At 51.4% G+C, this 24,249-nt stretch overlaps 2 protein-coding genes across 2 annotated transcripts in view; both read right to left on the reverse strand.

The window, feature by feature from the left end:
• Nucleotides 1-3,445: 3,445 nt before the first annotated feature.
• SLA2 (Src like adaptor 2) lies at nt 3,446-6,254 on the reverse strand. Its single transcript, XM_035548240.1, has 7 exons — nt 6,167-6,254; nt 5,989-6,088; nt 5,782-5,868; nt 5,003-5,106; nt 3,956-4,105; nt 3,685-3,811; nt 3,446-3,605 (listed from the first exon to the last, which is right to left on the reverse strand). The coding sequence occupies exons 1-7, from the start codon at nt 6,252-6,254 to the stop codon at nt 3,446-3,448; spliced, it is 816 nt and encodes a 271-aa protein (XP_035404133.1).
• A 5,172-nt stretch (nt 6,255-11,426) lies between these two features.
• Nucleotides 11,427-24,249, reverse strand: part of NDRG3 (NDRG family member 3) — a 61,051-nt gene continuing 48,228 nt past the window's right edge. Inside the window, exons 6-16 of the mRNA XM_035548238.2 lie at nt 23,648-23,710; nt 23,266-23,326; nt 21,506-21,592; nt 20,878-20,934; nt 19,584-19,687; nt 19,232-19,297; nt 17,578-17,629; nt 16,127-16,174; nt 15,396-15,431; nt 15,252-15,303; nt 11,427-12,991 (exon numbers count right to left, since the gene is read on the reverse strand). Of these exons, the coding sequence (XP_035404131.1) occupies nt 12,813-12,991; nt 15,252-15,303; nt 15,396-15,431; nt 16,127-16,174; nt 17,578-17,629; nt 19,232-19,297; nt 19,584-19,687; nt 20,878-20,934; nt 21,506-21,592; nt 23,266-23,326; nt 23,648-23,710 (805 nt within the window). The 3' untranslated portion in view covers nt 11,427-12,812. The remainder of the gene's footprint in view (nt 12,992-15,251; nt 15,304-15,395; nt 15,432-16,126; nt 16,175-17,577; nt 17,630-19,231; nt 19,298-19,583; nt 19,688-20,877; nt 20,935-21,505; nt 21,593-23,265; nt 23,327-23,647; nt 23,711-24,249) is intronic.

The following is a 24,249-nucleotide window of genomic DNA, read 5'->3' on the forward strand; positions in this document are numbered from 1 at the left end:
AATCAAAACCTCAGAAAACAATACATTTTTTCCTCATTAGACCATACATGCAGACAGCAAAACTGCAAACCTAAGAGGAAGTCTTCCAAATAATGAATGCTTGGGTAATAGTAGCAGAGCTTCTGAAAACTAGATTTAAAAAAATAATAATAAAAAGTAAGGGGGGGGTATAGAGTTTTTGCATCGGTAATGGCTGAACAATGCCTGTCAGTATTAAAAATATGCCATGTTTAAGGACAGTGTGGGTGCCTGTTTTCCATGCTTAGGGACCTGGGTATGCTGGCCTCTGGGGTGGAGGCAGGGTTGTACGTACTGCTGAAGGCTTCCGAGCAGTTGGTTGTTAGGTGGATTGAGTATGTGTGCTGTTACAAGGGTCATTGGAACAGAACCTGCTCCCAAAGTGCTGCTTTTCTATGCCTTAGAGTGGCAAGAGTATTGGCTGTTGAGAGCCACGCTGAATCTAGGCTGCAGACATAGCTATGTCCTCTGAACAGGGGCCCAAAAGGAGATACTTTGATTATTGTGCAGCTCATTCAAATACCTTCAGAAGTCCCTTTCATCTCAGCACAGGCTTGGTGGCCATGGTTCTGCAGAAAGAGGACGACATGCTTAGAGGGAGCTGGACAGGATGGGTTGATGGGCAGAGGCCAATGGGATGAGATTCAACATGGCTAAGTGCCAATTTCTGCACTTTGGCCACAACAACCCCATGCAATGCTACAGGCTTGGGGCAGAGTGGCTCAAAAGCGGTGCAGAGTAAAAGGATCTGGGGGTGCTGATTGATGCTCGCCTCAACATGAGCCAGCAGTGTGCCCAGGTGGCCAACAAGGCCAACAGCATCCTGGCTTGTATCAGGAACAATGCAGCCAGCAGGGCCAGGGAGGCAATTATCCCCCTGTACTCTGATCTGGTGAGGCTGCACCTCGCTGTGTTTGGTTTTGGGCCCCTCAGTACAAGAAGGACATCGAGGCCCTGGAGCGTGTCCAGAGAAGGGCTACGAAGCTGGTGAAGGGCCTGGAGCACAAATCCTGTGAGGAGCGGCTGAGGGAATGGGGGGTGTTTGGTCTGGAGAAGAGGAGGCTCAGGGCAGACCTCCTTGCTCTCTACAGCTACCAGAAAGGAAGGTGTGGGGAGCTGGGGGTTGGCCTCTTCTCGCAGGTAACTAGTGATAAGACTAGAGGGAATGGCCTCAAGTTGCGCCAGGGAGGTTTAGGTTGGAAATGAGGAGACATTTCTTCTCAGAAAGAGCAGTCAGGCATTGGGACAGGTTGCCCAGGTGGTGGAGTCACTGTCCCTGGGGGTGTTTAAGGAAAGGTTGGACCTGGTGCTTAGAGACATGGTTTAGGGGGTGAGAGTGGTGGTAGGGGGATGGTTGGACCAGTTGATCTTGGAAGTCTTCTCCAACCTAATGATTCTGTGAAATTTTTTTTGTGGTGGATCGGGAGGAGCAGAGCATAGGCTCAGTGAGAGGCTGCAGTCTGCATGTCGCTAAGCACTCATAATTTCAACTTTCAGAAGAGGTCAGTGCTGTCCGCCATACGGCTAATCTGGCCAAAACAGCCACATCTCTGCAGGCTCAGCATGCCCCCGACACAGGGGAGCATCAGCTGCCTAGCCACTCACTGAGCAGTTGGAGCACCTTGGGTGCTGAGGACAGCCTGCAGCAGCAGGCCCCCTTCCCCCTGGCCTGTCTTGGCAGCCTGAGGCAGCTGGCAGGGCTACTGCTGCCCATGCGCCCTTGGGTCTGTCCCTTGCAGTGCTGTGCTGCAGGGAGCGGGGTTGGGATCCCACCATGAAGCAGAAGCCTTGGCCACGACACTGCTCAGTGCTGGGGTTTGTGCCTATGCTTCCCAGCAGGAGAGAAGTGTTTGCAGGACCAGGAGCTGCTAGGGTTGGGAGCAGAATTGCCATGGGGCTGGAAGGAAGCAAGGCTCTGAGGCAGATGGGCTTGGGAAGGACTTAAATAGGCGTTGGAGCCAGGTGTCTTTCATTTTTACAAAGTCACTAGAATGCAAATAGCAGAGAGGCAGCTGCTTAACTGCAGCTTCCTCCAGTGTCAGCAGCAGCCTTGGCTGCCTGTGGGTCAGACCGGCGGCCAAGGAATAAACCCCACTGGGGGCCAGGAGGGGGGCAGCCTCTGCCCTCAGGCGGCACCTGGGCCCAGGCTGAGCAAGCATGTAAAGTTACAGGCTGCTTAAGAGCAGGAAAGGTAAAATTTGCACTGGATGTGCAAGAGCAAAGTAATCAGATGTGAAAAATTAAGTGATGATTTGAGTGTGTAAAAGGTAGGAAATGTGTCAATAGCTGGGGTCTTGCTGCAGCGACCTCTGAGAGCTCAAAGAAGGAAGGAAAGAAGGTTACTAGGCAGCGAAATTGCTTCTACATCAATTCTCACCACAGAGGAAGCTTCAGGCGCTTTCCCCAAACCTTTCTTTGCTGATAAGGGGCTGCTGAAAATGAGGGCTCAGTTGTCTTTCTGTTTTGATGCATTTATACTGCTTTTAATGAGGTCACAGCCTGCTTCATCTGGCTGAAAGGGTTGTAGCTAAGATCAGCGTTTGACAACAGTGTTTGCATTTTGACTCTTCTCTCATCTAGTCCTTTTGTTGGATCAATTTCTCCCCCTACCTCCCAGAACATCAATTAAAATAAACATTTTTAAACCTCTAGGCCTGATTAATGTACCCTGAGCAGTGTTGCAGGAACCATCTAGGCCAGGGCCAACAGCACAGGCAAAGCCCCCACAGATACAGTCGATGGAAAGCGGCACTGCTGCTACAGCTGTCAGCTCATGATTTAGTTACCAGCTCTCACCTGTTAATGAAGTGCTCTTTCATTAAGATATTAGAAAGTTATTGCTGTGTGGCCCGCAGGATCCTGGTTAATGGACAGTTTGAAGGTTTAAAAAGCAGCTTCTTGTGATGAAAGTGGGGTGGTTTCCTCCTGGCTGCTTCTGCTCTGGGGCAGTGTCTGTTCCTCATCATGCTGAAGGGAGTGATAAAAAGGGGGGGGCTCCCAGGCCCTGTGCTGCACAGACGACACCATCACCCAAAAAATGATAATCTGTACGTGAAGTGAGGGGCCTGATTAGGTTGGTTTGTGCCCCTGCCTGAGTTGTGTTGCTGTCGGTGAGCACAGCTGCGGCCCAGCCAGGTGCAGGCCCTCTCTGTGGAGCAGTCGGGGAAGTGTCCCATGGGAGCAGAAGGCAGAGGCCTGGGGTGATGCCTGGGGGCTCAGCAGACCACAGCGAGGAAACCCAGGGCTGGGATGGAAGCCTTGCCATGTCCTGAGGTGCCTGGGCATCAGTGCTGGAGGGGGGCCTCACTCCCCAAGAGCACAGCCCCTGGGCATGCAGCTGTGGTGAATGACAGCAGCTGAGGCAGGTGAAGGCTGCAACCAGGCCCGGGTGCCCATCCTGGGGCTGCAGCTGAGCGGGGTCCTGCCCTCAGCTGTTCTTCACCCCTTTCCCTGCAGTGCCCATCTCTGGTACCTCCTCATCTGTCAGGAGGAGGTAGGAGCTGATGGCTTCCCGAAGGCCCAGGCTGATGGGGGAGTCATCCTCCTCTTCCTCCGGTGGTGGCACAGCCTCTGACAACAGGACAGAACTGCAGGGGGGAGATGGGGCCATCAGCACGCTGTGCCAGCCCCACAGGGGAAACCCACAACCTTGGTAGCCAACCTTACCTGTCGATCTTGTCCCAGTTGAGTGACGGCTTCTTCACCATGGTGGGCTGGGCCAGGGCCGGGGCTGCCCTCGCACTCTCCATGGAGCAGGGCTGCCTGAGGGCACAGCACAGACCCTCCCCACACTCTGGGCAGGGGCCAGTGGCATCAGTGCAGTGCTCACATTCTTGCACATCAGCCGCACAGGCAGGTGCTGGACCAGCCACTGCCCACCTGCTTCCCCGCAGGGCCCTGGTAGGTGACATCTGGCCCGGGGACTGGCGGCTCTTACCTGTGTAGTGGTCCACGAGGTCATGCAGGTTGGAAAAGGTGAGCCGCGGAGAGATGTAGAGCCAGCCGTTTTCCAGGCGGTGGATGCGGTAGTGTGTGACCGAGTCCCATGACGTGAGCTCAGTGCGCCGCACCGACAGAGAGTAGCAGCCTGCAAGGGTGCAGGGCTGGGGTGCCACAGGGCAGGACCCCACTCAGCCCTGGGCTGGAGCAGCCTCAATTTTTGCCACCCAACTGGGGTGGCCGGGAGCACCTCATGGGCCCATGCAGCTACCACGGGGTGCCAGCCCCACACCACAAGCACCCCACCCTGGAGACAGGAGAGTTCCAGGATGTGGCCCAAGCAGTGTCCCCCGAAAGCTGCCATGGCACCAGGATGGTGGTGGTGCTGCTGCAAGGAGGGAGCATAAAGCTGCTGGGAGAAGGGCTGAGCTGAGCTCTGCCCTGAGACTTGACCCTGCACCAGGGCTAGGCACTCAGTGGAGTTCCCTTGTGGGAGGGGAAATTGGGCCCCTGTTTCGTCTTTGAGGACGAGCCTTTGCACATTTTTGCTTAACCAAATGCTGCAGGAAGCCTGTTTGTTGATTCTTTCGGGGCCCTTTGGTGGAGGAAGAGGCTCAACATGAAGCAGAGAACAGCAGCAGCACCAGGAAACCACCATGCGGGGCCTGCCATTGCCACCAGGTGCAATGGAGGAGCAGCCCCACAGCACAGGGCTCTGCTTGTGCCCTCAGCACCCTGGAGTAGAGGGGCCATGAAATGCTTGAAGTGCACGGGGGGGGGGGGGGGGAGGGGAGGGGAGAGGGGGCTTGGGCGGGGCGGGGGCAGGCGATATCAGGACTTGACAGCACTGTGCACAGGCTCTGGGGGAGTCTCGGGGATCAGCTTTGTCCTGCAAGCGATGGAGCTGTCACCACTGCCACCCTGCCCCAGCCCAGCAGCACTGCCTGTCCCTTCTGTCTGGTCAAAGTCCCTCTTTGCCTGGGGCTGTTTGTCCTGAACACCCCTCCCTCGCTCTTCAGCACACACTGTGGGTCTGTGCACTCACCTTTCCTGGTCTGGCTCTGCCGGATCAGGAAGGACCCATGGTGGTTGCCAGGTTGGAGCAGCAATTCCTCTGCCTTCTCCCGGCTGATGCCCTCGTACAGCCACCTGGATGGGCAGTGGGTGTTGGCAGAGCTCTGCCGATGGGGCTGCCTGAGCAGGGTGGCAGCACCTCATGCCCTGGGGATGGGGACAGGTGGGGTGGTCCCACAGCAAAGCCTGTGGGCTGCAGGATGCAGCATCTGGCCTCAATCTTGTGCGGCCTGAGGCATGGGGATGCAGGGCTGGGACACCCTGCACGCCTTGCCACATCACCAAGCTCTGCCCCATGCTGTGTGTCAGCAATGGAACTTCAGGCCCCGGCACAGTGGCTGGGGTTTGGCCTCAGGGACAATCCCTCCTCCTCTGAAGTGGGAAAGCAGCAACAAAGCACCCCTCCTCTGGCCCTGCCTGGAGCCCTGCTCCCACCATCACCCTGTAGCACTGAGGTGGAGATGGCAGAGCCATCCCTTGGGTGCCCCAATGCCTATGGGACACTGCAGCCCCCTCCCCCTGCCCCCCCCTCCCCCCCCAGGAGCCATCCCGGGGTGGGGGGGGACTCTGCCGTACCATGGCAGCACAGGCTGAGTGGTGGCAGGCATTTCCTGGCCACAGCTGCAGTGCCAGAGAATGAACCTGGACACCAGTGGGGCTGGGTGCTTGAGAGGCCTGGCTGTACCCCATGGGCCCTCAGCTCTTCCATGGAGCTGTGTCTGCCGGGCGCCATCCTGGGATAGCACCTACCTGTGCCACACCTTGGCCACGCAGCTGCTGGGGATGAGGCACTCCTTGCCAGACACCTTGGATGCCACCAACCACCACTCCCCATCCCTGCAGGGAAGGGGACACAATGTCCTGTGGCTGCTGGGTGCAGGAAAGGGGCTCCCCATGGCCACAGGGATGGGTGCTGGCACCGCTGGCCAGCTGTGCCCTCTCACTGTGGGGACTTACTTGGCGAGGATGTGGAGCTGCTCTCCCATCCTCAGGACAGTGGGCACATCTGTGCCAGAGGGGAAGTCGCACAGAGCCAGTGCCAGGAAGCTGTTCGGGGCTGTGGGGAACAACACGGGGCTCAGTGCTTGGGAGGACTGTGCCCGCCAGGGTATGCTGGTGGCTGCTGAGCACTCACCTGCCTGCGTGGGCAGCGGAGATGGTGTGGGGATGGCAGCTGCCATTGGGATGCTGAGTTGCTTCTCCCGGCTGGGCAGGCTCCCCATCCTTTGCTACACCTGTAGGGTCAGCACTTGTCCCCAGCTACCACCTGTGGCCACAACTGGCTGCAAGGGAAGGAGAGGGTTGGGCTGGCCCTGGCAGCACCTGTGGGCAGAGGGACCGGGCCGCCTGCAGCCATGTGCCCCATGGCACAGCTGTGTCAGGATCAGGGTCTGAGGGGTATGGCCACACACCCTGGGGCCAGGCAGCGCCACAGAGTGCATCGGCACCATGGAGCTTTGGGCTGGGGCTGAGCTCCCAGGGGAACCCTTCGAGGAAACTGCCTGCCCACGGGATAGCATATGGGGCCCCACAGCTGCAGCTGGGTGGGCTGGGGGCCCTCCTGGGGACAAGGCATACACGCTGTGTGGGGACCAGAAAGCCCCCATCCTCAGGCTGCCACAGAACCATGTGGGGCTGTGCTCACCCGCTCAGCACAGCCATCCTTCCCTGTCCCAGAATCCCACAGGATGTGGGGTGCCCATCCCAATGCCCTAAGGTGCCAGTCCTCATATAGTGCCTGGGGGCTACGAGCGTCCCCTCTATCTGCAGCAGTACATTTCAGCTCCATGCCCCGGTGAGGCACAGTCAAAGCTGTGCATGACCCAGACCCATGGACTGAGCCTCCTGGCTTCGCTGCTGCCCTCACCTACCTGCTGCTTGCTGCTGTCACCATCGCACCAGACTCATCAGGGCTGGGCAGTCATCGGCTGGGCTCTGCTGTGCTGGGTGGTGCCTCCAGCATGGTTCCCAAGGCACCGAGGCTCCACGGGGGGATCCTCCTGCAGTGGTGGGGCTCCCTCATTCAAGGAAGGTCCCGTTTGCTGCCTCCTTGTTCTTCTGCTCTAGGTTTGGGTATTTTCCTGTGCTGGAGCCAGAGGCTGGGCTGCTCTTGGCTGTGCTGCCTGCTCGGGGTGCGTGGTGATGGGGCTGAGCGCTGCCTGGGCACCAGCAGGCTGCTGGTGTTTCCTGTGACGCATGCGCACCATGGCAGAGGTTTCTGTTTTTCACTCAGCCAACAGTCTGCTCAGCACTGCCCGCAGGGAGGCCTCGGTACGGGGTGAGAAAAGCCTCAGGTGCAGTTTCAGGCAGCTGCCTGGGGACACTGTAGACATTGCCCTGGGTGGCACCAGGTTCTCCTTCACCACCAGGTGTGTGGGGACAGCCACTGCAGCCAAAGCTGCACTGGGAGCTGCGGCCCTGGGTGGATCAGCCATCCCCTACCTGGTGGCCGGGGGACATGGCCCCAGCTGCACCCCAGGAAGCAGCAGAGGTTTTGGGCCAGAGGACCCCCCCCCCCCCCCCCCCCCCCCCCCCAGGGCTGCAGCTTGGCCATGTGTGGTGCTCCAGGAGCTGTGGCACCAATGTGGTTCTTTGTCTACCCAAATGGCTCTGGCTCTGCTGGGCCAGCTCTTATGTGGCTGGAGCAGAGAGGTCAGCAGCGATTCGCCAAAAATTACTTTTTTTGTCTGGACCTTGAGACAAGGCACTTGGTGCTGGAGGGTGGTCACAAACGCAAATGCCTGGGGAAGACACGATGAGACCTTGTCCAGCTGCAGTCTCTGGGCACAAACATGCAGCGTGGACATGGCTGGAGCCAAACTCACAGCCTGGCTCCCACACGATGACCAAGAGATGATCCAGCACTTGCACAGCTGCCTTGAACACAACCACCATCATTGAAAGCAACTCGCCTTGAGAGCAAGCACCTGCTTGGGGTTACATCCTGCCAGAGCACCCCGATACCAACCAGCCCCATTGTATGGGGGATTTGGGGCTGAATTTGTCTTCTCAAATTGCATCTTTTTTGGGTCGAGAGGGCAGGGATATTTGCAACGAAAAGATGGGCTGTTTGATGAATGACAATGTTTGATCCCCATACTCTGCCACAGGAGTGTGGCTTGGGGCAGGGAGGTAGAAGTGCTCAGTTTTCTAAGGCCTGTGATTTCACAGGAGGGAGGGACACTGGCACTAGGCAGCAGGAGCTCCAGTCGCTGGGCAGAGCAGAGGGCTCCTGGCACACTGCTTCCCTCCATGCACATGGATGGGTGGATCATCCCAAGGGACAGTGAGGGCAGCCCAGCCCCGTGGTGCCCTTCACCCTGCCTCGCTTCCCCTTGTAGCACCAGCAGGCACCACAAGGCCTGTGAGCACAGCAAGGCTGAGGGACCCCGCATCCAGGTGCTGCAGCCACACTGATGGCCCCACACCTCCACACCTTTTTGGCTAGGTCCAGACGAGGGGAGTAACCCCATTTCCCCCAAGGAGAGGATTCAGGGGTTGCTCGTGCAGCTTTGCTGAGCTCACCCCAGGCTGGGAAGTGCCGTGCTGCCACTCATGGCCCTGCTGCGCCTCCCCATCCCCGTGTCCCCCCTCCCCCCCCAACCCCACTGCCCTGGTTGTGCCGCTGTGGCTGAACATCCTGCTGCTATTCATGTTTCTGGTCAGTCGTAAACCACTGTGTTGGTGTGAAGTGCACACGGAAAAGAACAGCACATTACTAAAGCAGACACCCATGTATGTGGCCTCACACTGCTCTTGGGGTTTGGGACGCCCCTGCTCTGGGTTTGGTCAGTGCTGGCTGCAGCAAACAGCTTGCAGAAATATGTGGGGCTGAGCAAAGGTTCGTTTGCTCCTGGAAGTGGCAGCAAAGCATCACTGGTGTGCCCACCAACCTTCCCAAATGTGGCTCAGCTCCTCAAGCCCTGCTCTGCACTGCCTAGCATCTTCCTGAATTAGTGGTAGTGAATAAAATGGGGCCCCCAGACTCAAACACCAGTGTGGGCAAGGGGCCTTTGTCTTACTGCTGTGGAAGCATTTGGCCATGCTAATTCTTGTGACCGAGTGGGTGGAAGGAGGAAAAAAGAATAACCCAGGGGTTTCTCCAGACTCATGATGTGCCAGGACCCAGCCCCTCTCCTGTCACGTCTGTGCAGGAGCAGCAGTGACGGGATGGCTTCAGTGTCTCGGATCCAGCAGCAGGGAAAGGTTCAACAGAAGGCAAGCCACCCCAGCCGTCTCTGCAGGTTAAAATCAAGTAACAGATGAGGTGGTGGGAAGGAGACACTGAGGTCCCCAGTCCAACTTCCTCCTCCATCACCAGTGACACCACCCTGGCTGTGGCTCTGTTTTGAAAGCCTCCAGGCCCAATGGCCATTCCCAGCTGTCGTCCTGGGGCTGCAGCACCCTCCAGGCTTAAAAGTAAGGAAAAATCCTGGTCAAATCTGAGCCCCCCCAAACCACACTTTTCGGCTGCTACTCGCTGCAGCATCAACTGGCCCTGTGGAGGAGAATTCAAGGCCACTGCCTTTCAGCAGTGAGCATGTCCCAGCTGTGAGCATGGCTGCCCACAGCTCCCGCTGGGGCCACAGGGCCGTGCTTGCAGGAGTGAAGCCACAAGGACGGTGGTTTTGTGAGTAATGCACAGCAGCCGCCAGCACAAGGTGTTGCACCCCGCAGCAGCCCATCAGAAACCTCAGCCCAAGGCAGTAAGAAATATTTCCATTGCTGACCCCTGAGAAACCTGCAGCTGCGCTGAGCTCAGTGAGAACGACCCCGTGCTGCTGAAGAAAACGATGCATGCTTTTAATACCGCAGCTTGGGAGCTTGAGCTGTGAGTGCCACAGGGTGTGGAACTGCGCAGATATGTCCCTCCACCTGGGCCAAGCACCAGTGTGATTTGGGATCCTGGCCCAGGGGAAGCATGTCCTTAGCTCAAGCTTTGCTCCTGGATTTGGTTGGCCTTGCTTTTGTCACCTAAAGAAACATCCTGTCTTTTATTTAACTGGGAATAGTTGTTCCCAGTTTGTGTTTTGCTTTGATGCTTCTATTTTTATCAAAAAAGCACTTGCTTCTGTGAAAATAATTTACTTTCTCCATATGAGAAGCCTCACTACAAATCTTGCCTCGCTTATGCCTTTGAACCACCATGGCAACAAACTTCTTTCTTAATCAGCCCTCTTTCAAACTGGTAAAATCTCATGTTTGCTCTCCCTGGTCCTTGGTCCATGGGAGCCTGTAGCTGTAAGGACTCCTGCTGAAATGCACATCATAAACACGCTTGGTGAGCACACATCAACCCCTGCTGCGGTATTATTTCCTCTAACTGATTTCATTGTCATTTTAATATTGTGTTTGCCTTTCTTTTGGTCTGTCTCTGTATTTTCATAAGGGAACTTGGGGAAGAATCACTTGTCTGCACAGCTACTTCTCGGTGTAGTCAGCTGGAATAAAACCCTGCTGCACGCGCATCTTTTCTGAACACGTTGCTTTGCATTCAGCACTTGCATTTAGCAGTGATGAATTTCATGTGGTATCTGAGGGACTGACCTCTTTCATATTCTCCTGTCTTCAGTAGACTTGAACTTACTTTACTGCAATTGGCCGTTTTTTCCTGTTTCAATCGGCTGCAAACCTTTCAATCAGTTTGCAATTCTGGAAGACACTTTGTCTCACTTCCTGCAGTGACAGAGTTCCCAAAGGCCTGCAGAAAGTCCAAAGCACGAAGCTGCAGGAGTCCACCCTGTGGACATGACAGCAGGACCAGGACTAAGCTGTGACCAGCATGTAAGCACTCTTGAAGCCCAGACAGCTTTCTGTGAGTGCATGATGACAGACTTCTGAGACTTAAGAGCAAAATCTGGATCTGAAAAGAAGATAAACGGTTATGTTAAACGACCAGTTGCTCAGCACTGCTCCATCTGCACCTGGCTGGACATGCATGCAGGCTAAAGAGTAAACAGATCTTACAGTGCTTTCCAAAGCACTTTCCTTCCTTGCCAGAGGTATTACAGGTTAACTTTGTGTTATACCAGTAAATCACACAGGTGCAGAGCGCTGTTCACCAGGGAAGACAGCTCGTAGGACTTGCTGCCTTTGTTCAGAGGCAATGCTTGGCGGCGTGTCTGCTTTGTAGCAAACCTTTTGTTTAGTTTCACTCTGTCAAAGCTGGAAGCTTCTTTCTGCGTTTTGGCAGAAGCCAGTTATCTGATGCCTTCGGACAGCCTCTTGCAGGGGATGCTGTGCCACCCTGCTCCTGCCCAGCCCCTAGGAAATCTCTTGGAAGAGGGGCCAATGCTGCCCCTTCCATGGGGCCTCTCACAGGACGAAACACTGCAACTGACAAAACTGGCTGCAGTGCTAGGTCAGGCCAAGAGAAACAACACAAGCACACAGGGTAACAATGAAACTCAGTTATAGCTTTATTTAATAACTGGTACAAAGTCCCCCTCAGGCAGAGCCTCCCAGTCCCATTCCCTACCTGAAATGGAGCAGAACATGAGTGTGACCCTTGGAGGAGCTGGCTCCCATTGAGTCAGGACTGCTCAGCTGTTAAGAAAGGATGTTTTGCTCGTCTCGAGACCTGTAGTAGCCTGACCAGTCATCCCTTTTCTCCCATTAACAGCTAGACCCTGGCACGCAGCGGGCATTTGCCTCCTGCCCTCTGTGACCCAGCCAGATGCAAAAAGGCAGAAAAATTGTGAATTCCACGAAGAGAATAAACAGTACCTGCACACAGGCATTCATTGCTCAACTGCTGGCCTGAGTCACACAAATGTGTGGCTGACAGCAGTCATTTACATTCACTGGTGCTTCTTGAGCCTCACTTAAGATCCCATGCAGACACGCTGCCTGGGGATGACAGCAGCAGGAAGCAGAGCTGGCAGTGCAGGAGATTTTGGGATCTCCATATGGCAAGGGGCACTGGTGCCCATTTCACAGCCTGTTTGATGTTAAAGATTCACCTGTGCCAGGGTAGAATAGCGACTACGTGCTAACTGCATTTGGCCCCTCCGCAGGAGAGGCAGGTGGGTCAGCAGAGGCAGTCTGGCAGCCACAGCTGCTATAGTTTAATCCCTTGTACTCTGTTGAATAGTGCACCTCGGTTAGTGTACATTTACTTGTTAACTGCTTTGCCCTTTCAGGAGGCTCAAGTAAGAAATCACTACGCTCCTTAACACACATACAGAGATGAGACCAAGACAGTATTTCCGACCATTCGTTCATCTTCCCCACAGCTCCTTGGCATGCCAAGAGTCCTGGGAACACAAAGACCTCCTGGTGGGTTCTGCGCTCCAGGCACAACTCTGCCAAGGAGTTCCACCCGCCTCCAGTGCCTGGAGCTTCACATCATCATGGTCTTGCTTTCCCATGTCCCACAGATGCCATTCCAACTGCACCGCAAGGGTCCTTTAGCAGAAGCACAACTAGAAAGCAATTCTAAACCTCACAAAGCCACAAAAATTATATTTAAATGAACAGGGAAGACAATGGCTGTCATCTGGATTGATATACAGCACACACAGGAGATGGTATCAGCATGTACAGTAACCTGACTTACTAAGACTGCGGAATGTTAATGAGTTTTAAAGGGGCTCTGATGCCCAGGGCATACAGAAAGGACCAAAGTAATGCCAACTACAGACTACCAAGGAGGTAGCAGCTCAGATGGGCATGCACAAGTTAGAGAGAACAGTTAATGCCATGTTGGATGAAATGCTAGATTCTGAGTGGGTTCAGTGGGGGCGAGTGGAGATGTCTGAATTGAGAAGAGGGGCTCCTGCTTAACAGGATACTTCCATGGTTTGAGGTGCATCCTGGAGATCAATTCCTTCTGGGGTTCCAGCACTGCCTTCACCATGGTTGCTAGTATGAGACCGGCTGCGGATGCTCTCCCCGGAGCCCACACTAGAAGAGGAGTGAGTACGCGAGCGGATCAGCCTGGTCATACTAGCTGCTGGCACTGCAAGAGAGAAACAAGAGTAAGTCTTAAAAAAGGAGGAAGTTCTTAGGCTCAGAGCAAGTATCACGGCACTCAAATATGTGTTGCTGAGTAAGCACAGAATGAGCTATCCCCTCAGGAAGAAAACTCTTCACTGCCAAAATTAAGTCTTTGCATGTCTAAAGCAAGATGTTTAAGGCCCAATTTCAAAAGGTCCAAGGTGAGCAAATGCCAGAAAATGTAACTGATCATTTGCAAGTGCAGTCACGGTGAGTGTCTGTGCAAACCAAGGCAGCTGTTGTACAAGTGACCTTTTGAAAGTCAGTCTCATCATTCTAGACAACCACAGAGCTGAAATCATGCAACAATCAACAAAATACAAATGAAAGGTGAAAAACCATAGCATACACATTGTACAATGGATCAGCCTAGCCCATAGCAGCAGGACATGCTGAGACAGAGCAATGCACCCGAAGAATCATTCAACTCAGTACACAGACTTGGGCCGAGGCAGATGCACAGTTGAAGGTACCTGACTCAGTGCTTAGGTGGCTGAGCTGCACATAAGGGACTGGAAACAACATGAGACAAGGAAAGGGATGAATACAGGTAAGAAGCCAATTAGTTGCAGAGTGTGAGTAGCAGCTGCACTGCTCCTGGGATCCCAAGCTACTTTCCCTTCCACTCCCATCTCGCACACTGTGCTGTAAGCTCCTAGTATTTGTGAAAACAGCTGATAATGACCATCTTGGGGAGATGGCAACTCAAAAACCTACCAGGGGCAAATCTCTCCTATGATGTTAGCTGGAAACAGCAGCATACCTGGTGACCTCAGCCTCCCCAGTGTATGCACCACAACTGCTCAACAAAGATGTCATTTTCCCGAGGTGAGGAATCTGGGGTATACTCTGCAACTCTGGATACTGAACAGAAATTCTTGTCTTTCCTCGAGTTGACAGCATCAGATTCCAGCTACAAGGCATTACTTTCCACTTGCAGTTTCAGCATGGGCAGGTCCAGCTGTTTCACTCAATGTGCAGATGGAACAAGAATAGCTATTGGGGAACTGGCTTCTGCACTTCTAGAAGTGACAAGCTGCTTTGTTTCTCTGCTGTTCTTCTCTGAGATGAGACCCTGCTGGACCAAGCTCAGCACTCCCAACAGTCTTGCCAACCTAAGTTGGTAGAATGGCTCTGTGACTAGCTACTAATTCTATAAATAGAAGTTTACCTCTCATCCTTCCCCTGTGCTACACATCCTGTTGGCAAGAGATTTGACCACCAAAAGCCCTGCTGAAGTCCTTGCTCTGATGACAGTACTTGCTGATTTTTCCAGCACCAGGCATGCAAGAGACTTGAACATGGAAATGCTCTTAGATTGTGAGATTAAAGGAGCCTTTCTCACACAGCAACCTCCTCTGAAGCGTCAGGGTCTTCTGGCTAGCCTTGGAGAACACGATCATCCCACTATGTTCAAGTCAGACACAGAGCTCTAGGGAAAAGGACAGCTTCCTCTGAGTACTGACATCCATGAGTTGGCAAAGAAGCTCTGGTGACATGGAGACCATTGGGAATGTCACAGCTGCTAAAGTGGCCATGCTTAGTGGGTTACTCAGCCATGGCAACAAACCCCTCCTATAGTTACAGCTTTTGAACGTTCATCATCCACAGAAGGGACCTCCTAGTCCTGGCCCCTGGCAAGCAAGGCAGAGCTGTGCCAAGGTGTCTGCCATGGAGACAGAGTTGATCTGGTGCACCAAGAATCTCTTCTCCTGAAGTCCTCAGTCCCTGGAACACCAAGGGTATGGGAAGTCTCAGCCTGACACACTCAGGACACACTTCGTGGTCTTCGCCACGAAGCACAAGGAGGAAGCCACAGGGCAGAGCTCTCATGTACCCACCACAACCACGAGGCTGTACTGCTTGCTACTCCTTCCCCTTTGCAGGAAGGTAGCACAGAAGATTTCAGAAGATTTACTGTCCTTGGGAGCACACTTTTCTTAACTGGGACAAACATGAATTCACAACATTTTATCAACACCAGCAACCAAAAAGGGGTCACCGCACTAGCTGTAGTGCAGATTAAACACACATCAGGGAATAACATTGGTTTACTAACGTGTCAGCACCCTAGTTGATTTTCCAGCGTGGATGGATGTCCTGGCAACCACACTAACTCATGGGTGGGGACACAGATGCCAATGGGCTCAGATGGACCAGAAAGGCTGAGTTCCCCTCAAAACAAACCCGCTCCAAAACAGAAAACTGTGTTTGCCACTTACTGTAGCCCATTCCCTGCACAAAGTACTTGAAGGCTTCAGTCAGCTTGCCAGGCTGTGGAAACAGAAAGTGCAGCATTAATGTGAGCAGGGCAAGGGGCTTTGTACAAACCAAATCCCATGGAAGAGCTGTGACACAATTCTCACCTGAACCACCTGGGGAAGTCCTCCGCAGTCAGCCATCTGCAACAGGAAACAAAAGGGAGGTTGGGTTGTCCTTCCCACCCTGGGTCAACCCCAGGACTGGCACAGCACTGCCCACCCCACCAGGCTGAGGGCACAGGCTGCACTGCGACACAAGGCACACTTCTATCATTTTGTTTCTAAAACCAAAGCAAGGCCTGGTGATGTGTCTTCTGGAAGCTTGTTGCTGAAGAAACCCAGCATCCTGAAGGCTGCACCATCAAGCAATCTCAGGCCATACTCTAGAAGCCCAGAAGCAAACCTGCATCTGCCCAGCTCCCCCTGCCACTCTTCCCACACCTGGTGGTTTACACTTCTACACAGTATCTTTCTGACACGCTGAGGAGCCATAGGTGAGGGTGGGGTGGACTTGTAGAAAGCTATAAAAAGTGATGTTGCTGACAGCGAACAGGGTGGAGGCAGGGCACCTCTGCTAATTCTCATTAGATCTTCCCTACCACTTGCTGGGTGAAGATAACAGAGAAACTGGACATAAATCAGGGAATCAGGCACCCCCTAACAACAAGCTCTTTTCCTCTTAGTCTTTCTCCACGCAGGAGAGAACACAGCCCTGAGCAACTGTCCAGTAACCTCTTGAAGCTAAATGTATGGAAGGCAAACACCTAAGTGGAGCTGGCCTCAGAAAAAAAAAAATGTCTTTGTGCAGGCTGGAATGATTCTGGCATGGTACTCACCTTCAGAAGGGTAGTTTTGGTTGGGTCAAGACGTGAATTGCATTCAACCTAAAATAAAAGGAGGTTAGAGGTATGTGATATCACACAGAAATCTTGAACAATCAGATGAAAAATGTGGGGCAGCTGCTTCAGCGGAGGCAATGGCTTTCTTCAGCAATGAGAGCTTCTCCAGAGCCAGGAAGGACTGAGCAAGAAAACAGACAGCATGTAGGAAGAGAACAATGAATGGAAGATGCCATGAGGAAAGGCAGGTGTTCCCATCCAAGGGACAGAACATCACTGCCTGAGAGATGGGGATATGAATTTAAGGGAAAGCATCCCCAAAACCTGATCCACCATGAAACCCTGGAGCATCCCCTGAGCTCTGACAGCAAGACTATGAGGGAAGCAGACTTCTGTGCTATGCAGCACGGAGGGAAATCACAATCCCCAGTCAGGCAAGGAGGAAATGGCCACTTCTCTGTAGTCCTGCTGCAAACAGAGAATAGGTGGGGACCTATAGGAAAAGCAGCCCCAGAAGAGGAGATTTTCATGAGCTGGAAACCTGAGCAACTAGATAGGCAAGCTGAGATCCAGAAGACTATAGACCCTCTCCCAGCTGTGGCTGGGAGGCAATGAGAACCCTTAGGAATATTATCCCAGTACAGTAAAAACTTGGAGAAGTCTCAGACTTCCATATGTTCCAGACTGAACAGACTGGTGAAAAGCCAACAGGACCAGAAAAAAGCCTTGCAGTTCTCCATGCACAGCTCCTAGGTCCAAGCTACTGCTTTAGGAGATTGATACACTATTCCAGGTTTCTTAAGGAAACTTGTTTTGTTCACAACCCCCTGGCCTTCCCACAGTCACCTTCTGAAAGGCATCACAACCACTCTGCATTGCGCCATGCCACATGTGTAACTGTGCTGGGAGGGAAGTGGTTATTGGTGCCTGCAATGACAACAACAGGAAGGAGATGCTACCAAGTGTTACTTTCCCTGTGATGCAGCGCTCTTGCAGAACTCTGTGCTAATCTCCACAGCAGAGCTGGAGTCACACTGCTTATTTTTAAACCTCAGTTAGCCTCAGTACAACAGGAAGAGAACAGCAATTCATGAATTGAAAACTAAACTCCAGTGAGTAGCCTGGCAGATCTCAGGGAAAGACCCAAGTTCTTGAAAGAGGTCCTCTACATTGCTTGCTAAGCAAGGCACGTGAGCACAAGGACTCTTAGTCAGATCCTGCCACCTTCAACTTAGAGCTGCCCTGCAGGACCCCTGTGTGTCCCAAGCCTTGGATCTTCCATCAGGGGCTGACAGTTCTCAATATCTGGGGACTATAAAAGAGCTTTGGACAAAGAGATACTTTTTGTGGCTAGTTGTGGCAAGGTGGAAACACTGCTGGGTAAGGCAGGTTTTCTAAATGTTCTCTGGGGCTCATGTCATGCAAGGAATATGTTCGTGTATACGTACCACTGCTTCCACAGCAGGTGAGTTGTCACCAACCACTAGCAAGGCAGGGCACCTGGTAAAAACCCCAAGAGAAATGTTATTCCATTGCCTCTAAGGAATTTCTGAGAAGGTTGAGGTCTGTGCACCAACAGCCTCATGAAATGTTAACAATGCTAAGCAAAATCCCTCTGTGCTCCCACAGCATGACATTTTGTTTGCATCAAAACCTCCTCCATGGCTTGCGTATGCACCCATACCATCTCCTCTATGCACACCAACTATCACTACTGTTGCAGATGTGTTAAAAGATGGGTGTAGGGCTGAGAGAACACCATCCCAGGCAACAGAAGGGAGCATGCTCCCTGGAATGAATGTCTTAAAGTCAGGAATTTCAGAATAACTACATCCAACAGAGTTTAATGCCTCTGAGGGTGGCTACTGGTCAGCACTGTATTTTGGTTTGTATTTTAGAAAGATACACAAAAGATTCTGGGAACATATTGAAAAACATGATATTAAAACCTCTGTTAACAAATCTGTGCTTTCATATCCATTTTTATATGTACTGTAATTCTAGAAGAACAGTTAAGATTCAATACGTAAAACATACACAGAAGGCCACTGATCAAGTGGCTGTGAATTTATATTATTCATTTACAGATAAAGGTAAGAAAGGATTGGGCTAGACACCCCACTTTGGTCTGGTGACTAGATGGCAAAAGTTATGCTAGAGAGGCCATGAATGACAGACCTCAGTCACTGGAGTACCTCTCGGGTTTGTGAGACTGAGGGCCTATGAGCAAGTCTAAAAGCAAAGAGACCCAAACTTCCATAGGAATTATTTAAGGGTCTGCAGATCCCTATGAGTCCCTTCAGTGGGCAGTGTTCTGTGGCTTACAGCTGTCTGCACGACAGAGAGCAGCATGATTGGCTTTGCCTGGAGACCAAGCAAGGAAATCTACCACTTTAGGTTAGCCAAGATCTAGAGGGTTTGTCTGTAGATGCTAAAACATCTCCTGGGACTGGCAGCAGCAGAAGTCCATACAATTTCCAAGGAGACAACAGCAGAGCCTGTGCAGCAGCGTCTAGGCCAGCCCAGGCATTCTGCCTCAGCACTGCAATTCACAGTCTTCATGTGGCGATGATATGCCCCTTTTGCTTCCTTGCTTAGAACTTGAAAATGTACTTATACTTGCTCTGCACTGCTCTCCAATGTCTGTCCCTTCTCAGCTGTACCCTGCACAGACTATTCGCTCTCTGACTAATGAGTCACTGCCAAGGTGGGAGCTGTCATACCCTCCCCATCCCTCTATGAGAATTGTGCAGATAACTTTTCTGGCAGAGTAGGGGAAGATAGGCAGCAGCAACAAACAAAAACCTGACTAATTTTTCATGAAAAAACAATCAAACTAACAGCTCAGAAAGTACAGTGGCTTCTGGGTGGAAATTCTTACTCCTCTGACTGTAACTTCTGGGGAATCTCAAGATGTTCTTACTGAAAGGGCTTTTAGAAACCTCTGCTCCACTCTGGCTGACAGCACTGCACCAAAGCCTGGGACTGTCTGAACAGTCTTCCCAGCACTTGGTCTAGTTCTTGCTAAGAAGCAGTGACAGCTTTTCTGCTGAAGGGACTGCGTATTAACTAACTAACACAGGCTGATGAACAGCAACTTACTTGAGTGTTTTTGCTGTGTTTTCATTGACGCCAAGAACTGGTCTCTCAATTTCCAGGTCTCTACGACTGGAAGACAAAGCAGAACAATTCTCCATCAGATCATTAGAGGAAACTGGTTATAGTAGGAACATTCAAAATCCAACCATGTGTGTTGGCTCCAGCAGCCAGACAACAGGTAACCACCTCCTGTGTCATGCCACGAACAGGAGCCCTAGTAGTCATTGCCAGAAAATGGGATCCATGGCAATCTTGCTGTATGCCTTCAGAGATAATATATATGGTAGCAAATCTACTGAGCAGGATAGGTATGGGAAGCAATTCTGAATCTAGAAGGCACAAAAGCATCCAGTACCTGTTGTATGACGTGAGGAACAGCTGAAGGTTATCTTGGTTAATGTCCTGTGCGATATGAAGCCTGTATGTTTGGATCAAATCTAGATTTGCCTGCAGTTCCTCCTGTACAAAAGTAAAAGAATTGGAAGACAAAGAACAACATATTTTTTTCGCATGTAATAATAATGTCTAAGAAATTACATTCTTAAAAATACTGAAGCACTGAACTGCCTCCACACTCATCACTCACTGCTGAACAATAACCTACAGGGACAGTGACTCCAGACTGCATTAATACCTATGCTATATCAAGTGTTCCCATGAAATGACTGTGAAGGTGCAGTATTTTTGGTAATGTGATCATAATTTTACGAATGGTAGCGCACGTGCTGCTGCTGGAATATAAAGGTATCTTGAGATGCTGTAAGTTGGCTCTTGAGCCTCAGCAATGCTTATATGGGTACAAATCACTCTGCTTTAGGAAGGTTTTCCACTTATGTTTCATGTTAAAGAAGCAAAGCTTTATATGTAAGTGCCAAGACTGGGACCAAAGGAAAATCTCATCCCAACACACAGTTCTATGAAGAAATTGCATTCCAAAGGGGGAGAGAGAGAGAAGGAAATGCAATGAAGCGCTATACATAATGAAGGGGTGCGAAGAGCATGTGCTCTAAGCAGGAGGAAGCTAAGTGACTCCTTTCAGTAATGATATGTGATGTTACAAGGGGGCTTCAGGTCAGGGATTGATTTGCTGCGAGGTCATATGCTGTGTGCATGAGGCACAACCTCTTTCAGTTTCCTGGTAAGCTTGCTGACTGGGAGTCAGCAAATCCCAAGCAGAAGGCACTGTTGTAGCCAAAAGTTTCAGGAGGGGCTATTTTGCCCCAGCTGAAGCTAAAGGGGAAGAGGAGAATGCAGCAGTTTAGCATCTAGACACGTACAATAACCCCCTATCAACTTGCAGCCGATCTGTCCTCCACCCACAGATCAAATGCCTCTTTGCTGGCTACAAAACTGGCTGCCACATGTTTCTGCAGACGCTTGTTTGGGCAGCAAAAAGGACGGAGTTCTGCAGCACTAATGGTGTGGGACACTCTTACCATATCTGGAGTCTGGAGACAGTCAGTGCATGCGTGAGGATGTGTTTGCTCCCCCTAGCATGCAAAGTCCTGGTGCGAGCTTGCCGCATAGAGAAGATAGTACAGTCTATGGAAACCCTTGATGGAGCAGGGCTATTTCAGAGCAGGTACATACAGAAGTTAGAGCTCCATATACGGTTGCAGAGGCAACATTAACACCTACTGGTTACTTACATGGCCAAAGTGATGTGCCAAGACAATATCCACTATGTTGGTTGTCCAGCCTGAAAACTGAAGAGTGACAATGAATGAGGAGGAGAGAGAGGAACTGGAAAATGCTGTTTCATTACAAATTTCAAAGCAGCTCCTCAGAATAAAGAAAATAACAACAACAAAAAAAATCTTTTCAAGGAATATAAGAAACTAAACGCCTGAAGTATAGGATGGGTTGTGCAAGGCTTCAAAGAAGCACGTAGAACAGACAGCTCTCCAGAACTGTGAAGCCTTGATAACTGTAAGCGGCCAGAATAACAGAATAATTAAAAGATTCATTCAGCGTCAGCCAAATGAAGCCTGCAAGCACAAGTACTAAATCAGAGGAGAGGTAAGTGCGTGCTTAGCAGCCACTCATCTCCATGCAGTTTATCGGGATTTCTCATTCACACATGATCACACCCACTCCTGTTCCTAAGGTGGAGGTCGTGCCACACCCAGACTGAGGACACAGCAGTGACAGAAATGAGATTGTGCAGTTTTGGACATAAAATGACAAATTCCTGTACTCTGTCCTTTTCTTTCTTATTCTACACACTGTTTATTAAGCACTGTGGAGAGAAGATATATAAAGGAAGGAAAATCTCACCTTGGATGCTGCCCAGTCAATCCAACCCTTTGCACATGGATCAACATTAATAAGCACAAGTCCCTCCACCAGGTCTGGGTGGCTGAGCTGCGGAGAGAGAGCACAAGCACACTCAGAAGGATCATTTAAGCCACAAAAGCACACATTGGTAGGTGTAGCAGCTAGAAAGCTACTTGTAAAAGCAAGGCAAGGCAAACTGAAGATTAAATGGGGCAGACAGTGACCTTTTCAGAGCCTAGCCCAAAGCAAGCCTTTTGTACCAGAAGGATTTGTTTGTTGGCACTGATGGATCAGCTGCTTATATGGCACCCGCAGCCTAAGCAGGCCTCAGCAGTGCCTTCTGGTGCCCATGTGCCTGGTGCAGCCACAGGGTTGCAGGTCCTGCTCTGGCTCCCGTGTGTGATGGGGCTGTGAGCAGTGACCCTCCCTGCTCCAATGTGGCATCTTCAGCAGAGATGTGGCAAAACAGCATGTTGTGGCAGGTGGCTCCGGAGTCTGTGCTGAGGTCCCCCAAGCATCTGCAGCCTGAATAGGGGTCTATGAAGCTCCTGGTGCACTGGAGGGCACCCCTTTGTCCTGCCCAGACTGCCAGCAGCCCTGTCCCCACTCCAGCCTGGCATCCCAGCACCATGCAGTTTACTTTGGGGCATGTGTGCAGAGCATGGTTACAAAATACTCTGGGAATTGCTTGTGAACACAAAAGCAGCGATCTAACAGATGTGGATAGCTTCAAGCTTTAGGCTCACTCAAAGGCTGAAATTTTACTGAAGCTTGTGCTCTCTGCTCCACTGCACAGATTAGCATCAGTTAAGCAGAAGGAAACAACTCTGTCCTCAGCAGGAAGCCATCTGCAGTCCAGGTAGCATGGCAAGGGCTTTCTGACACTTCACTGAGCTGAGGCCAGAGGTTTATCTGAGTGATTTCTTTATCAAGGCTCATAATTACACAAGATACAAAAAGTAAGCAACAGAGTGAACACCGGTGACTCAAACTGACACAGGCTCTCCCCTGACACAATCCTGACTGCTGGGAAGAGGAAACAGAGCTTTTTGTAGGAAGGGGAGCTGCATGTGGCTTTAGGAAGCAGTAAGTAGCCTAACATGTCAGCAACTCTCTGCACTCAACAACTTCAAGAAAACTTTACTGAGAATGTTAAGAGTTCAGCATCTGTTTTTAAAGCTATCCCTGAATGACTCAGGTGAATTCCTGGGCCACGTCTACTGATTTCACGTGCTTATAAAAATTCCACCAGGGAGAAATGTAGAAGTAAGTAACAACATAAAGCTAGTGCTCTCTTCTTTAAAGGCGGAGTGCAAAATCCTCTTCTCTGCCACTGAAAAAGCGCAGTCCTCATCTGCACTAGTCCATAATACATCTCCACAGCACATCACTGGATCAATTGTTTGGTGTCACAAACTCTGGAAGCAGCATACAGTAATGCAGACAGAGCTTTGTGAAGACACTGGTACCTTCAGTGTTTCAATTACAAACATCCAATCATTCCAAGGCTGTGCATTTCTAGCAGACAGGATGGGTTCTGCTGACTCAAAGACATCGCATTACAATCTTTCCATGCCTGGCATAGCTTCAGTGTAGGTTTGGCCGCTCCAATTTAACCATCTGGTCAAGAAGTAGCTCTCACATGGCTCCCTGCATGCCTATTGTAATTACTGCTGCTTTGCCCATGCCCCACAAATGGTTTGTTTGATTAGTAGAAGACCACAGCTTATGTAAGTCGCAAGGAATGAAGAGATACTTACTGCACACCTGCTGAGGACATATGCACCAGCTCCCAGTCCAATCCCAATGAAGCTTTTCAGGCTGAAATACAGGCATTTCACAATCAGCAAGGCTAACTTAAGCTGAAGCATCCCTAAAGGCAAAGCCTTTCCCCTCTCCGCATCCAGCTGTTCACTTATGGTTAATTTTCAAAATGATCCAACAATGATGCAGCAGTCATAAATTGTCTCGTGTGGCAGTGTTCCCAGCTTAAGAACCAGACAGGGTTACACAGGTTAGGAGACACTCAGGACTCTTGGGACAACTCAGTGAACGTATCAGATTATTGCAAGCAGAGATAGAGAGAGGTGCTGGAATGGCTGAATCCAGCTGGCTCGCCCCGACTTTCTTTCAGAGACTTACTTCAGGTGTGTCAGAACAGCAGGCAGCATTTCAGCCAGTTCATCCATACTGGGATACTGGTACCTGAAAAACAACACAGCTCGTCTGAGGTTGTCGCCCAGTTCTACCCAAGGTAGGAGAGACAAGGAGCATCTGACAGGACTGTACATAGATGATTATCATAGAATCATAGAATATCCGGAGTTGGAATGGACCCAAAAAGATCATCGAGTCCAACTCCTGGCACCACACAGGTCTACACAAAAAATCAGACCATGTGACCAAGAGCATAGTCCAAACGCTCCAAACTCCCAACAGGCTTGGTGTCATGACTACGTCCCTGGGGAGCCTGTTCCAGTGGGCGACCGCCCTCTTGGTGAAGAACCTTTTCCTGATATCCAGCCTGAACCTCCCGTGTTGCAGCTTGACTACATTCCCTTGGGTCCTATCACTGGTGACTAAAGAGAAGAGATTGGTGCCCGCCCCTCCACTCCCCCTTGTGAGGAAGCTGTAGGCCGCAATGACGTCTCCCCTCAGCCTCCTCTTCTCCAGGCTGAACAGGCCAAGTGACCTCAGCCATTCCTCATACGTCTTCCCCTCTAGGCCCTTCACCATCTTGGTTG

Source organism: Cygnus atratus, chromosome 16 (genome assembly GCF_013377495.2).
Source record: "Cygnus atratus isolate AKBS03 ecotype Queensland, Australia chromosome 16, CAtr_DNAZoo_HiC_assembly, whole genome shotgun sequence".
NCBI classification, from domain to species: Eukaryota; Metazoa; Chordata; class Aves; order Anseriformes; family Anatidae; genus Cygnus; species Cygnus atratus.